This window comes from Dendropsophus ebraccatus, chromosome 11 (genome assembly GCF_027789765.1).
Source record: "Dendropsophus ebraccatus isolate aDenEbr1 chromosome 11, aDenEbr1.pat, whole genome shotgun sequence".
Taxonomy (NCBI): Eukaryota; Metazoa; Chordata; class Amphibia; order Anura; family Hylidae; genus Dendropsophus; species Dendropsophus ebraccatus.
This window is the reverse complement of record NC_091464.1, coordinates 71,874,678-71,889,561: the sequence shown is the minus strand read 5'-3', so window position 1 is coordinate 71,889,561 and position 14,884 is coordinate 71,874,678. Positions and strand designations below refer to the sequence as shown.

The 14,884-nt window shown below is 43.4% G+C and overlaps 1 protein-coding gene across 1 annotated transcript in view; it reads right to left on the bottom strand.

Annotated features, from left to right (window-relative positions):
- Positions 1–6,074: 6,074 nt before the first annotated feature.
- The window catches only part of CXADR (CXADR Ig-like cell adhesion molecule), a 39,136-nt gene continuing 30,326 nt past the window's right edge, over positions 6,075–14,884 (bottom strand). The window contains exon 8 of the mRNA XM_069946007.1: positions 6,075–8,369. Within this exon, the coding sequence (XP_069802108.1) occupies positions 8,346–8,369 (24 nt within the window). The 3' untranslated portion in view covers positions 6,075–8,345. The remainder of the gene's footprint in view (positions 8,370–14,884) is intronic.

Sequence of the window (14,884 nt, the reverse complement as noted above, 5' to 3'; positions counted from 1 at the left end):
TCTCCCCCACTCTGTTAGGGGAAAATAAAGTCAGAATCCGTAGACTTTTTTTTTTTTTTTTTTTTTTTTCTCTTTCTCTACAAAAAAACTTGCAACAGTAACCTACAGGTGCAAGCGCTTACCGTATATACTCCGCCTGGTGTACACATGATAAAAACCTGCTCTGTAGATTTTTAAAAATTAGGATCTTGGCAAACAGTTTGCTCAGAGTGTACCATGTCACCATGTTATGGTGTCCTCAGAGACATGGTCCCTACTCTAGTATTCTCATGGCCTCTCCTGGGGGGTGTGGCTACCTTCTGTTGGCTTGCACTCCACCCATGTTTTGTAAGTGCTAAAAAAGAAAAGATCATTTGGCTCCTATCTGCGCAGTTGTAGGCTTATTCAGCCCAGGAGAGGCCATTGCTAGTGTGAAAATGCTTGACTAGGACAATATCTCTGAGGACACCTTAACGTGGTGACATGGTCCTCATTTTTTAAGAGCATCTATACAGCAGGTTTTTCTTGTGTGCACACTGGGGAGTATGTACGGTAGGCACTTGCAACTGTAGGTTGCTGTTGCACTTTTTTTTTTTTTTTTGTCTGTAATTCAGCCCCATGCAGTGTGAACAGAGACAGAGGTGTGGCCAAACTTTCCTTTCCTTTGTTTGTTTTGTTTTTTTTTTAGCTACAGTGAGCCTTCAAACAAGTGAACCTAGCTGTTCTTAATCACCAAGTATTTTGAGCAATCTCCTGTCTGTCGTTCTTGCTTCCACCATTCCCGAGTTACAAGTTTTTCTAAAAGCTGATCCATAATCAAGATGGTACCAGCCAGGAAACTACATTACCCATCATGCAGTGCCACACGATTGGTCCGCAATGCAGCAGAGCTGAAGAAGCTCTCTAACCGGAGTCCCTGATCTAAAGAGCTGCGGCAAAGGTGTGGAGCTGGCCTTCTCTGCAGCTCATGAACACTATGCTGGGAGTTGTAGTTCCACAGCAGCTGTCCATGATATGAAGCTTTTCTGCAGTCATATTACTGATAGCTGCTGAGGAACTACAACTCCCAGCACAGTGCTCCGCAGGAGAGTGTTCATGTACTGCAGAGCCAACAAACATCATATAGCTGTATACATTACTGCTGGAGAGCCACAACTTCCAGCAAGTGCTGTACTCACTGGCTGTGTCCTGCTGGGCACCATGCAGGGAGTTGTAGTTCCTCACACAGAGTAGTGGGGGGCAGCAGATGTTTGATGCGGAGGTGTAGGCTGGTTGTAGCTGTGGGTGCAGGGAGGCACGGCTGCTGTGGGGCACTTGTGTCGAGGGTGAAATTTGCTGGTGCTGGAAGGCACTTGTGTCCATCAGCTGATAGGTCTCACATGACAGGTCACGTGATCAATGTGATGTTTCCTGTGTGCCGGGTTAGTTCTTATTGGTTAGCTGCCCTGCCAATAGATCACGTGACCCCGTCTCGGCTGGAGGGAGGAAAAGAGGGAAGTGTTTTGGCGTGGACCTGGAGAAGAGCTGCTTTCTTCATCTGCATCAGAGAATTGGCACGAAAAGCTGGGAAATGGTGCAAGAACGGACATAGAAGCATATTACAGAATGCAGGTAAGTATGCTTTTACATTTTTACTAATAAAAATTTTGAGGGGAATACCACTTTAATTTCATTGGTGGCTAGGGTAAAAGATTGGGTTAACAACATTTTATACTTTACCCCTTATACCAGGGATGGGGGAACCTTGGCTCTCCAGCTGTTGTAAAACTACATCTTCCATCATGCCCGGACAGCCAAAGCTTTAGCTCTGTCTGTTTAGGCATGATGGGAGTTGTCGTTTTGCAATACTTGGAGAGCCAAGGTTCCCCCCCCCCCCACCTCTGCCTTATACTCTTCTGATACAGGTTGTGAAGAGTCTCCTGGAGATGGGGTCTTGCCGCAGCACTGTAGGCATCCATGGGAGGCGCTGTGTGGTAGGGGGGCCCAGTCAGGCAGCTACATGTTACACTGATTTGGAGGGGTGCTCCCGGTCGGAATACAGGCTAATGTGCTGCTGTTTTTCTGCTTTGGTGGCCAATTCTGATACTTCTGTACAAATTGAAGCTTGTTCTGCTGATGCAGCTTTCCTAGCGGCAGACACCAATCTAGTTTAGACATAAGTCTGGTAGGTTTATTTCGGAGTGAGCTGCTCCACTGTAATTTGTTCATCCACCTTCACAGCCGACATTAATGTAGGAATTGATCAGAACTCTCCTATCCTTTATGTTGCACACGAAGACCAGAAACACTTGTACACATTAGTGTTCTTTAGCCTGACTATTGCCACTGCTCTTCTATATTATGTGGGTTCCCCAGTATAATCCTTCCGTACTGACAGCTTTATAAATGTGCGTCACTCCGCCTGACTATTCACCTTTCTCACACTGATAAGACTTGGCGCTCTCATCCGTCACCCGGGATCACACTTCCAGGTTGTGTATACCTTCATTTGTGTGCTGGGACAGCATGCTCCAAAAGGCGGCACTGCTGCTGTTATATCATTGGGAGAAGTAGTATTTCTACATCTGGCTTGTTTGGGTCACTGAATTGTTGGGGCTTTTACATACAATGGCTCCTAATGGTGTGTTCACACGTACAGATTTTTTGTTGCAATTGGTAAAAAAAAAAAAAAAAAAAAAAAGCAAGGAATGGATCTGAAAAGAGGAGAAATCTCAGTCTTTGCTTATTGACCTGTTCTCTGTTTATAGTCTGTTCCTGGCTTTGGCTTCAATAATTGCAATGGAATTTTTCGTGCTTATATAAGTCTTTGGTTTGTTTTAAGAAAATCAAAAATAAAGTGTTAAAAAAAAAAAATCCATTGCAATTATTATTTTTGTCTGTGTGAACACATCCTAAGGCCTTACGAAACGTCTATATTATTGATGCAAGGTGTATTGCTCTGTAATTGTAGATATGCTAAAGGCGTGTTTAGTCTTTAAGATATTTTCTTACAAAGGTATTCTAGCTTATAAATAACAGATTTAACAGGATGATACTGGATATAAGTGAACTTACGGTAACTTCAGGTTTGTCTGAACCTGAACACTCGTCATCTGATGCCCGGTGGCTGAGGAGGAGGATGCAGCAATCTTCTCCAGCCACTGGGAATCTAGGGCTGAGCAATCAGGTTCAGACAAACCCGACCATTAAGTTCACTCATCTCTAGTTGATACCAAGATCCATATTTGCACATGAATTAGGGTATTGTAAATGTACGTGTACTTTACTTTTTGTTTTTTTTAATTGGCAAATATCCAACATAGTAATACAAAGATAATTGTTCTGTTGGAACAACATAAAATAGTCACTGCTGAACTATCAAGCGAATTTCCTACCTCTGTTTACAAGGGAACTAGCAGCTCACTTAGAGATCAGATTACATGCTGCTCTGTAATTGGGGGGAAGAGTTACAGTATACAGCAATATAGATGGCGCGGAGGGACAAGGTGTTACTGATGCACTGGTTTTGCAATGTGTTGTGTTAGAAGTGATGAGAAAACGGCAATGAAGGAGGTATCTTTGCTGCTGAGTAGGCTTGCTCGAACAGCGGAAAAAGCTAGGTTCGATCTAACTCGAACCTAGCCGGACCTTTTGCATTTATTTCCTGATGCCTTCCCAGCCCGGGGACCGCCTAGAATTCCGGGATACAGCCCATTACCTAGGCTGAATCCTGGAATTCCAGGCGGTCCCCGGGATGTCTCCTCCTGCACGGACCAGGAAGACATCAGGAATCAAATGCGGAAGGTCTGGCTAGGTTAGAGTTCGATTGAACCTAGCTTTTTCCAGTGTTAGAGCAAGCCTACTGCTGAGAAGCTAAAGGAAGGTGGAGATTACACTACAGCACTGTGAACATTAGGTAAACTGGTATTTACATAAGATACAGATGCATTGATCTCTATCTGTGTCATCAGAAATTAAAGTGATGTCTTGACTTACCTTAATGGTTAAGCAGGCAGATTGGACCAGCTTGCAGGCTTTCAGTCCTAGCTCCATCCCTCACTCTAGTACATAGTGGTAGACACCGCCCCCCTATATTTTGTCCCGGGTCTTGGTTACCAGAGACAGAATTTCACTGACAACACACAGTGGCCAGCAGATTGTAAGGAGGGGAGATATCCAGGCTTTAGATGTTTTGGTGGGTAAGGAGTAATTTTTGATAAAGTATATGATTTAGGAATATGTTATAAATCAAACAGGCTATCACATGGAGGGAAGTTGTTTGAAACAGCATTGTTCATTTGGGTATGTTCAGCCATGTACCACTCTACTACTACCAACCCCCCCCCTTTAAATTCTCTATATCCCCAATCAGTTGATGCACATTTACAGTATAAAACTACAGTAAGTTAGGTATCAGTAACGCGGTCTCTCGGAAATAAAACCTTTATTCATATTTACATAGAGAGCACGGGTCAGCATCACAATCCTATACAAAGTGTAAGAAATACTTCTCTAAGCTATAATGCCCAGCTTCATGCATTGTATTTGCTTATATTTCTCGAGTCAATGTAAATGTATGGAAATAATCTGGTCACACAGAGCGTCTGCTTCTAGCTGCATTAACAGGATATTTCTATTCTATATACAGGAAATTGTTCTCTATTGCTTATTTATATCTGTAATAGAGACGATCGAACAGCGGAAAATCTTAGGTTCTATCAAACGCGAACCTTGCCGTACCTTCCGTATTTGATTCTCGATGCCTTCCCGGTCCGTGGGGAAGAAGGAGACAGCCCAGGTCTCATCTGGAATTCCGGGATACAGCCTATTATCAAGGTTCGAGTTCAATAGAACCTAAGATTTTCCGCCGTTCGATCATCCCTAACCTGTAATAGAGTGCTGCACCCTCTGGTCAGGGTAAGGATTTTTTTTTTTTTTCGGATTGGGATCAATAAAGGTCTTGGTATGTGCTGGTTGCTGACATATACCTCTAAAACACTCTTGAAATGCAGTGTGAACCTAGTCTAAGGTGCTTCTCACACCGTATACTCTATTTCCTCCAGAAGCAGACATCTCAAGTGTTTTTTTTTTTTTAAACTAGAGTTGAGCGAATTTACAGTAATAACAAAGTGGAGCGTTTTGTTAGCTCAGTAGTCGGCTTATCAGCCAGCAGGAACAGCCGGATCCAGTCCTGGGAAATGTTTCCTAGGACTGGATCCAGCTTTTCCAGGCACCCAGGAAGAAGCGGCACAGGAGTTCAAAGGCAGCAGGCTGATAAGCAGATTGCTGAGCTAACAAATGGATTTGCTTCGTTATTACTGTAATTTGCTCATCTCTTCTTTTACTCTTCTTCCCAAACCAGCATGGTGCTAGCATAGTGTGCGTGCTTTTCTGTGGCAGAAATGTATGCAAATTTAAGTAACGCATAACCATTCCCCGTCTGTGGGGGGGCAGCCTCTTGGTAAGAGCAGAATTCATTAATACTCATTTACATCTTCAGTTATTTGTAAACTAGGAGCATTCATGTCAATTGTTTGCCACAGGCTGGGAATAAGCTTGTGAGAAAATGATGGGGACCAGTGTACAGTACATACATGTGGATTGTGGCTGCATATGGTACACAGAGGCTCTGAAGACCATCCATGGACTTGTTGTGCTGATAGGGTGCATGTAATGATAATCCTGGAGCTTTTGAGAAGATCATAGAGTTCAATGTAGTCCAGAGAAATTCAGCGCCTGCCCCTGAGGAGCTTACAATTTCATTGATTGGATGAGTCCAGTATTGCACTAGACTGGACTCCATTCACCATTAGTAGTTTCTGTTCAATTTGTTTGCTCCATCAGAATTGCACCAAAAAGTATTGTGGATTTAATAACTGCGGCAGTGAATGGTGATCAGTGCACGAGCCTTATAGTATTGGAGATATTTCTACTGTGTCTGAAGACACAATTCATAGCAATATAACTAAAATTCTACATAAAGAACTGGCCAACTAATCTAGTAAAATTCCTTTAATCCAGCAACCACCAGCCTAGACTAAAAAAAAAACCAATCCTATATACAGATCAGCCATGGGAATAAAACCACTGACTGGGGCATGTATCTAATTTCCCCCTCCCCCCCCCCCCCCCCTCTTAAAGGGAACCATTCACTGTTATAACACATATAACGCTGTTAGCAGATAATAATAGAGCTGCTAAGGCCTCCTCCTAGGTATATAGAATAAGTTTTATCCGGCAGACAGAGAGGCCGGAACTAGTCATCTGGGCTGTGTCCAGGTTTCTAATAGGCCTCTTTGCCTGTCTATCATCCCCGCAGAGTGTGTCTCAACCTGCAGTGCGTGCCAGAATACAACTGCCTTTTCTCCTATATACCCCCTAGGTGGACGGCACAGCAAGTATAGTAAGAGAACGCTTTATCAGCTCTATTAGGATCCACTAACAGTGTTATATGCATTAGAATAGTGATTAGTTCCCTTAAACTGATCAGCAGGTACCTTAGACCCTGTCCTGTTTAATGAAATCTGTTTCCATTTTCTGATCATACTTTTTTTTTAATTAAAATTTTAGTACGGTATTATAGGGGCAGCCATCTTGCCTGACCTACAGTATTTTCACAAAAAGCCACACAGGCCATACAACACAAAAGACTGGACCTGTCCCACTAAGATGAATGGAAAAGGCGGCTTCTGCGCATACTCCCTGACCTTCTTAGAGGTCATTCTACAGGGGCAGGGGAGAGGATTGGCATGCGTTGTGAGCAGCATCATTGGTTAATCCTCTGTAACTTATATACTAGTGTCACATATCACTGTACAACATTACAGTGAAAGTTGACTCAAGTTTATGTTTATGTCAATGGGACTTGCTGTAAAGCATATAACCAAGTGCTGTTGATTACAATTCGAGCAACATGTCAGCCCCTATAATACCAAAAAATAGTAAAAAATAGATGCATTCCCTTTAGGAGTCATATTGCCAGATATGGCAGGACCCCATTTAGAGATCTTGTTCAAACAGTCAGAGGCATTTTGGAGTCATAAGGATGCACTTTAGGCAGGTGGCTTTAAAGAGTCACTGTCATTTTTTTTTTTTTTTTTTTTGCAGAAATCAATAGTACAGGCGATTTTAAGAAACTTTGAAATTGGGTTTTTTAGCCAAATCTGCCATTATCTGCATGTAAAAAGCCTTTTCCCAGGTCCCCCCCCCCCCCTCCTCTCCGTTATCCACTGCTCAGAATCAGGAAATTTGGACTGTTTTTTCATCATTTGGATCTGTCAGGTCTATGAAGAGGGGAGGGTGAGGGGGAAGGAGCGAGATTAGTGGGCAGCTGAGAGCCAAGAACAAAGGATTACTCAGCGGGGGAGCTATTCACAGTGCTATGCAGAGGTCAGAGAGGTCAGTGGTGACTGTCAGAGGAGAGAGCCAGTGATGTGAATGTAAATTAACTCTTTGTTGTCCTGTTTTGCTGCCTCTACTTTCTCTCTCCATAGGAAAACCATAAAGACAGGGGGGGGGGGATAACTTCAAACTGCTTTTTCATGATAAAAATTCATTTTTTGACTAATAAACCTAATTACAAAGTTTCTTAAAATCACCTGTACTATTAATTTCTGCAATAAAAATTTTAATGACAGTGACACTTTAATGCTAAAGCTTTGGTGCATGTTGGAATTTTTTGCTATCCTAATGTATGTTTTTTTTTTTGCTGTATTAAAGGAGTATTACTATGCTAGTTTTATTCATCACAGCATTTCACACCGCCTCTCAACCACACCACCCCCCAAAAAAGAAATGTATGGTGTATATTACTTATAAATAGATCACAGCATTAGTAGTTGTACAGCTGTAAGTTATGAAATGGTAAAAAAAAAAATTCTTTATGGGTTAAGTTTGCTAAGTAAAAACTATGCTGCATTCTAGGGTTTGTACCACGGCTATAAGACCCAGACCCCACCAATTCACATAATCTTTACACAGATCACTATGGGGTTCTAGGAGGTCCGGATCTTTCGGATACAATACGTTAACGATTGACAAGAAATCATTGATGACCACCATGTTCCCTTGAGGTCAATGCTACAGCTCTTCAGCAAACCTGCCAAACAGCAGCCCAGGTCTCAGCTTCCTGTGCTCCACAAGATGACAAGGAGAGCATGAGAGGCTGCCACCCCATAAACTGTAGGATGATATTATGGGGTCTCCAAGTTATTCATGAATTTATATTAGAAAAGTACAAACTGCTGATCCTCAGGAACTCCTCCGAGCGGGCAGGAAGCCGTGTAAACAAGACAAGTCTGTGAGGAATAAACCTTAATGTACATAAAAGTGCGTCAGTACAAGGAATCATGTCCCGGTCGCTGCTCATACTGGAGGTGAGGTCCGGATTACACCACTGTTAGGCCATGATACTTGAATGAAGAGACAAAATGAATGATATTAGATGGCATCATGCAGCATACATTCTTGTCACATACAATAGATGAATATGCGGAGGAATCAACAGGGACAGATCTACCACTAAATCCTGTGCTCATTGTGGCAGAGGTTACAGGAAACTACATTATATACGTCGATGAAGCCCCGCCCCCGCTTACATTCATCATGGGCGTGGCAAAAAATTGTCTGTTTGCAGGAATAAAAATTTCTTGGGGGAGATTTATCAAACATGGTGTAAAGTGAAACTTACTCAGTGGCCCCTAGCAACCAATCAGATTCCACCTTTCATTTTCCAAAGAGTCTGAGGAAAGAAAAGCAGAATCTGATTGGTTGCTAGGGGCAACTGAACCAGCTTCACTTTACACCATGTTTGATAAATCCCCCCATGTCTTCTAGAGGTGTTGTCCTCTTGGCTAGTGAACATAATGTACAAATTAAAATGAATCAATTCTAGAACATTTGCTCTGGATAACGGGGGTGAGGGGTTTAATTGTATGCATTAAAGGGGTTGTCTGGGGAGCAGAAAAGTCATGCTACCCGATGCTTATATCCTATTCTGCTCGCCTCGAAGCAACATGCACCAGCCCTACCCTCTAATCTCGCAAGGGAATCGTCCAAGATAAGCGGATCACCATGAAATACCTAAAGGTAAACCCCTATTACACAGGCCGAGGAGGCGGTGAGGAGCAAGCGAGCGCCAAACTGTCAGGTCAGCGCTCACTTATTCCTCTTTCTGCTTGCTGTCAGCTCTATTATATGCACTGTCAGTAAACGGGTGAGATCTCGCTGTCACTGTTCTGGTACACTGCTGTCCCGAGCATGTGGTACTTGATTACCGGTGGCTGAAAAAGTTGTTGGATGGAGCCCTAAGGCTGCCTGGAAAGCATAGCCACAGCCACAGGCCATATCTAACTTCTACAGGCACCGCTAATCAAATGCCGCACCCTCATTTGAGGTTCACTCATCTATAACGTCCAGCCCATTCCATGCACAAGCCCTTTTCTAATTAACAGAAAAGCCAAAAATGTTGACTTGCAGAGCTTTTAAAGGGAACCCGCCATCTCTTTCATATCGTCCAAATCACAAATCTGGGCGGTCACAACCACTGCTTCTCCCATCCCCACCAGTCTTTATTAATATTATCCATCTCTCACTGTTCGAGTATAGGGAGATATCAACCAAGGCCAGTGAGGGAGGCAGAAGCCACTAGGGACCACCCCAATGACTAGTAGTTCAGGCAGCATGAAAGTGACATCAGGTTCCCATGTACAGTAGTTAAAAAACGATGGATAAGCTGTAATATAGGTAAAATAAATGAAGAGTGAATTTACTCTTAAAGGGGGTTTCCCAGTACAGTAAGAGCAGGCATATCATTGCCATCGCTTGGTGATCATTCAGCTCCACTTGCCAGGACCCCCACGATCCTTTTTGGTGTCTCCCTGCACAGTGTACCCCCACCAGACTATTAGGATATACCATAACCGTAAATTATATTTTTAAATAACATGAAAGTAAAGTTCGAAACTTCATCATTGGTAAAGTCACTGAAAGAGTCCTTGATCCAATCCTCACCCATTTCACAGGTGCCGTTATGTGCATCAATATGGAGCCATATATTGACTAGTTTACCTGTAAGTCACTAGTATTCTTGCACCTTACTTCTATATACAGCTCAATAAGAAATACTGCCCTGCCGCCATCCGGATATCAGCTCAGGTCACTTCTTACTGGTCACTGACTAAACAAACCCGAAGCTTACTGATACCACTTATCTATGACGATAGCCTATCAAGTGTTTACTCATTTCTATAATAACCTGAGACTAAAGGGACGTCAATGGCCATCTGCAAGCCACATTTTGGTTTTATAAAGCCAGAGCTCAACAACGTATTCTATTTAAAGCATGGCTTATGAAACCAGAAGACATATTCCCACTAGTCCAGTTATAGTACATGGTAACCTTAAAGGGGTTAGTCAGGATTTGGGAAAAAAAAAAAAAAAAAAGATACTTTCTTGCTAAAACAGCGCCACCCCTGTCCTCAGGATGTGTGCAGTATTACACTTCAGCACCCTTCACTGAAACAGAGCTGCAAAACCAACACCTAAACTAAACAAGAGAGGTGCTGTTTCAGGAAGAAAGCCTGAAAACTCCCTTTACGCTTGTTCCCACCCTGCTAGGACTTGTATGACCATACACAGGATTGTGAGAGCTGTGTCACAGCCAAACGCTTCCGGTACATTGGATTAGGGGACACAGCGCTCACTCATCCCTGTGCCATCGAAGCTTGGCCTCCACAAGACCCCTGAAGGCCATCCTGTAAGTTGTGAGGTGCAGCCTCATACTTGTTTTTCCAGAACATGCAACAGACGCTCAATCAGATCCAGAGGTCGGGTCTCTAGCATAAACTCTGTGAGATCCCTAATTCCGGAACAATGTCTGCAGTGTGGCCGGGGCAATATCTGAAGGACAAGGGTCCCTGACATTAGGGGGTCCCACTTCTATGAAGGGGGTGGACTTGGTGTGTACAATGGTTACGTAGGTGGTACATCCACATGATTTTGAATGTATTGAACCCTGTAGTGTTTACATCATCCTGGAAGTGTCACATTGCTTGGAAACAGATGATGGTGGTGGTGGTGGTAGTAGTATTAATGAGGGACGTGAGCTCATTCTAGCCTGGAATGGCTAAGGCATGACGTCAGATGACTGGAACAATCACCCATCTATAAATCAGAGCTGGAGTTTATGATCCTGGTTAATGAAGGAAGCGCCTAAACTCGTAAAAAAAACACAACATTGACTTCAAATGCTCTATTAGTCAGAAGATCAATATAAAACAATGGCCTGGTGCAGGTAAAGGGAAGTGCCACTTTGTTTCTGCAGGTCACCTGATGGCAATGCATTGAGGGAACTTAATAAAGTTAGGGTGCGTTTACACAGAAAGATTTATCTGACAGATCTTGGAAGCCAAAGCCAGGAATGGATTTAAAAAGAGGATAGATCCCAGTCTTTCCTTTATGACCTGATCCCTGTTTATAGTCTGTTCCTGGTTTTGGCTTCAAAGATCTGTCAGATAAATCTGTCTGTGTTAACGCACCATAACACAGTCTGAGCTCCCAATTGGGATATAAATGAAGCCAAACCAGATAGCAAAATGTCTGGATGATGCATTTGTTAAGGGAACGGTCTAGTAAAGCAGCACATCTGTGCATCGAACTACATTGAATCTGTGTCCTGTGGTATCTGGCACCAAGACATTAGCAGAAACATGCAATGTTATCCCACATCCACAGGATAGAAGACAACCAACTAATGGGTGCTGCAGGCCAGTGGGACACCACCAATCCGGAAAATGGAGGACAATTGGCTCTTCAATGAACTGAGCTTAAAGGGATTGTACAGCAAATATATATATATATATATATATATATATATATATTTTTTTTTTTTTCCAAATTAACTGACATCAGAAAGTTATATAGATTTGTAATTTACTTCTATTAAAAAATCTCAAGTGTTCCCATACTTATCAGCTGCTGTATGTCATGGAGGAAATGTTTTATTTTCAGTCTGACACAGTGCTGCTCTCTGCTGACATCTCTAGAGAGTTCCTGTCTCTGCCAGAGCAGGAGAGGTTTTCTACAGGGATTCATAGAAAACTGAGACACAGTTCCTGTCTCAGCCAGAGAGCACTTTGTCAGACTGAAAAACAAAACATTTCCTGCAGGACATACAGCAGCTAATAAGTACGCAAAGACTTGAGATTTTTTAATAGAAGTAAAACTACAAATCTATATAACTTTCCAATATCAGTTGATTTGAAAGAAAAAGATTTTTGCTGGACAACCCCTTTAATCTTCATAGATGAGAATAGTTCTACTAGCCCATCCCACAATCACTCGATCAGACGGACAGGTGGGGTGTGTTCACCATCATAAATCAGGTGAGGTACATAACATGGATTATGGTGTTACTGCATCACCTGTTAGGGGTGACATAATAGGCAGCAAGTGATGCTGAGGCTGGAAAAATAAGGATTTGAGCAGCTCTGAAGTTGAACGGATGAGTCAGAAAGTCTCTGACAAGGCAGGTTGGTGCCTATCAAAGTGGTTAAAGGGGTTATCCAGGCTTAGAAAAACATGGTTGCTTTGGGAGTGGATTTGCAGCTCAGTTCAGGGAGCAGACTCTGCTTCCAGATGTTATTCGGATCGATCATCTGTGGGATGTGCTGGGAAAACAAGTCCAAACTATGGAGGCCGCACCTCACAACTTACAGGATCTACTGCTAATGTCTTCACAGGTCTTCTGAAGTCCAGGCCTTGATGAGTTAAGGCCGTATAATACACCATATGGAGGAGGAAGCAAGCACGGACCTCCTCATTCCCTGCTTGCTTCCTGTGCTAATACGGGCACAGACAGGCAATATGGGGGAGCATCCTTAGATGGTCCAGGTGGCCCATTGAAGTCAGTGGTGGTCAGCTGCCATCACTCCTGTTAAATGATGCAACAAGCAGCAGACTGTCGCTGTCGTTATCGTGATTTTCCAACCTGACAGGCCACCATCAGCCAACATTGCGCATATCAGTTGTTCATGGTCTTTTAACAGGCGCTATTACACCCAAAGATTATCAGCCAGACGGACAGTAATTGGCCAAGTACAGACAGTAATCGTTTAGTGTAATAGGGCCCTTACAGCTGTTTTCACGCCATGAGATGTGGCTGTGGAAAAAAACATGTTACCTCTTCATATCATTCAACTGGAGGTAAGGAAGTCTTCAAGTGCTCAGCAAGGGGCTGCCCAAGGAATTCTTTTTAAGGTTAAATATCTGAAGGGTAAAAACAACAATGTGTACTCACCTGCCCCAATCCAAAGCTGCTATTCTGACAGCGACCTGTTCCACTATTGGCTTTAGTCTTGACAGAAGGAAGTGCTAAGCCAATCACTGACTGCAATGACTGACTGACGCACCTCAGCCACTGAATGACTAAGTAGGTACTTTATTGTGTTAAGACTAAAAAGTGGTGTGCACCGGTGGGGATGGGATAAGGGCAGGAGAGTACACTTTTTAATGTTTTAAGCCTGAGCACACTTAAAGGGGTTGGTATTAGGACTTAGTAGTTGGCCTCTATGACACTATAAATAATAACTTACCAACATACCATAAGACTGTTATAGTCTGCACATGCAAGGCATTAACCCATTCCGCTGCCCCAGTATTGTGGATTCTTCTCCCCACAACAAAGTCACTCACCTTCCTCGGAACATGTGATCAGTCGCGTTTATGCCGTCCACTACAGATTTGTAACTACACATGCACTGGTTTCCAGACTTTCCTGGAACGTCTCTTCAGGGCTTTGCATTTGTGCTTTTGCAGTACTTGCAAGTGCGGTAGTATTAGATCATTTAGATTAGCATTCATGTAATATCATGTGCATCAATGGCGGCTGCATGACTGACCAGCAGAATGATCTAATGCTATGGTGTCCATACTGGAGAGGGCCTGTTCTGACATAGTGCGGCAATGGGCAGCACTTGAGCTTATCTGCTCTGACATAGTGCAGCAACCCTCTGACGTCTGATGTTTGAAAAACCGCAATATCTTCTTTCTAAGACGACGACTACTCTCATGTGCCAAACCAAATGAAACAGGTGGGAGGAAGACTTGAGAGGGGATTGCTGTCCATCGCTGCACAAGGTCAGAACAGGCGAGCTTGAGGATGGGTATGGACACCATAGCGTTAGATCATTGTGCTGATCAGCCATGCAGCAGACTATAATACACATGCTATGATAAGAATTACAAGCTAAATTATCTAATGCTAAGGTGTCTGCGCTATATCTTCCTGGAGTTTCTGAAAGACAGTAGAAAAACTAATGCAAAACCCTGAAGAGATGAGCCAGCAAACACTGCTGACAACTGTGCTTGTGCTGTTCCAGGACAATCTGGAAACCAGTGTGTGCAATTGGAAATCTGTAAGGGACAGCATGGACAAGACTTTTTCTATGCTCCGCCATGTCTTGGGAGAAGGATACAATACCGAGGGGAGCAGCTTATGAAAGCAGCCTTATGGCCAATGAAGACCTATTAGTTTGTTTTATATTGGCCTTCATGCTAGTCATTAGTAATGGGTCTTCATAAGGTGGCCAACCCCTTTAACTGTAAATAGAATTCCCCAGACAACCCCTCTAAGGAGGAGCAGAAGACTCAGGCCTCCACCCCCACAACTTGGTCCAAGCACTGGGGAGGCCAAAGACTTAGGGTGGTATTACACGGAACGATAATCGGCCGAATTGGCCCGATTCGGCCGATTATCGCTCCGTGTAATAAATACAACGATCAGCCGATGACAACGATCATCGGCTGATCGTTGATATAATTTAGAACCTATTTTCGTCGGGCGCCGACCGCGCACCGCTGCGTGTAATAGCGGTGCGTGGCCGGCGACTAACGATATACATTACCCATCCACGTTCCAGGGCTGCTC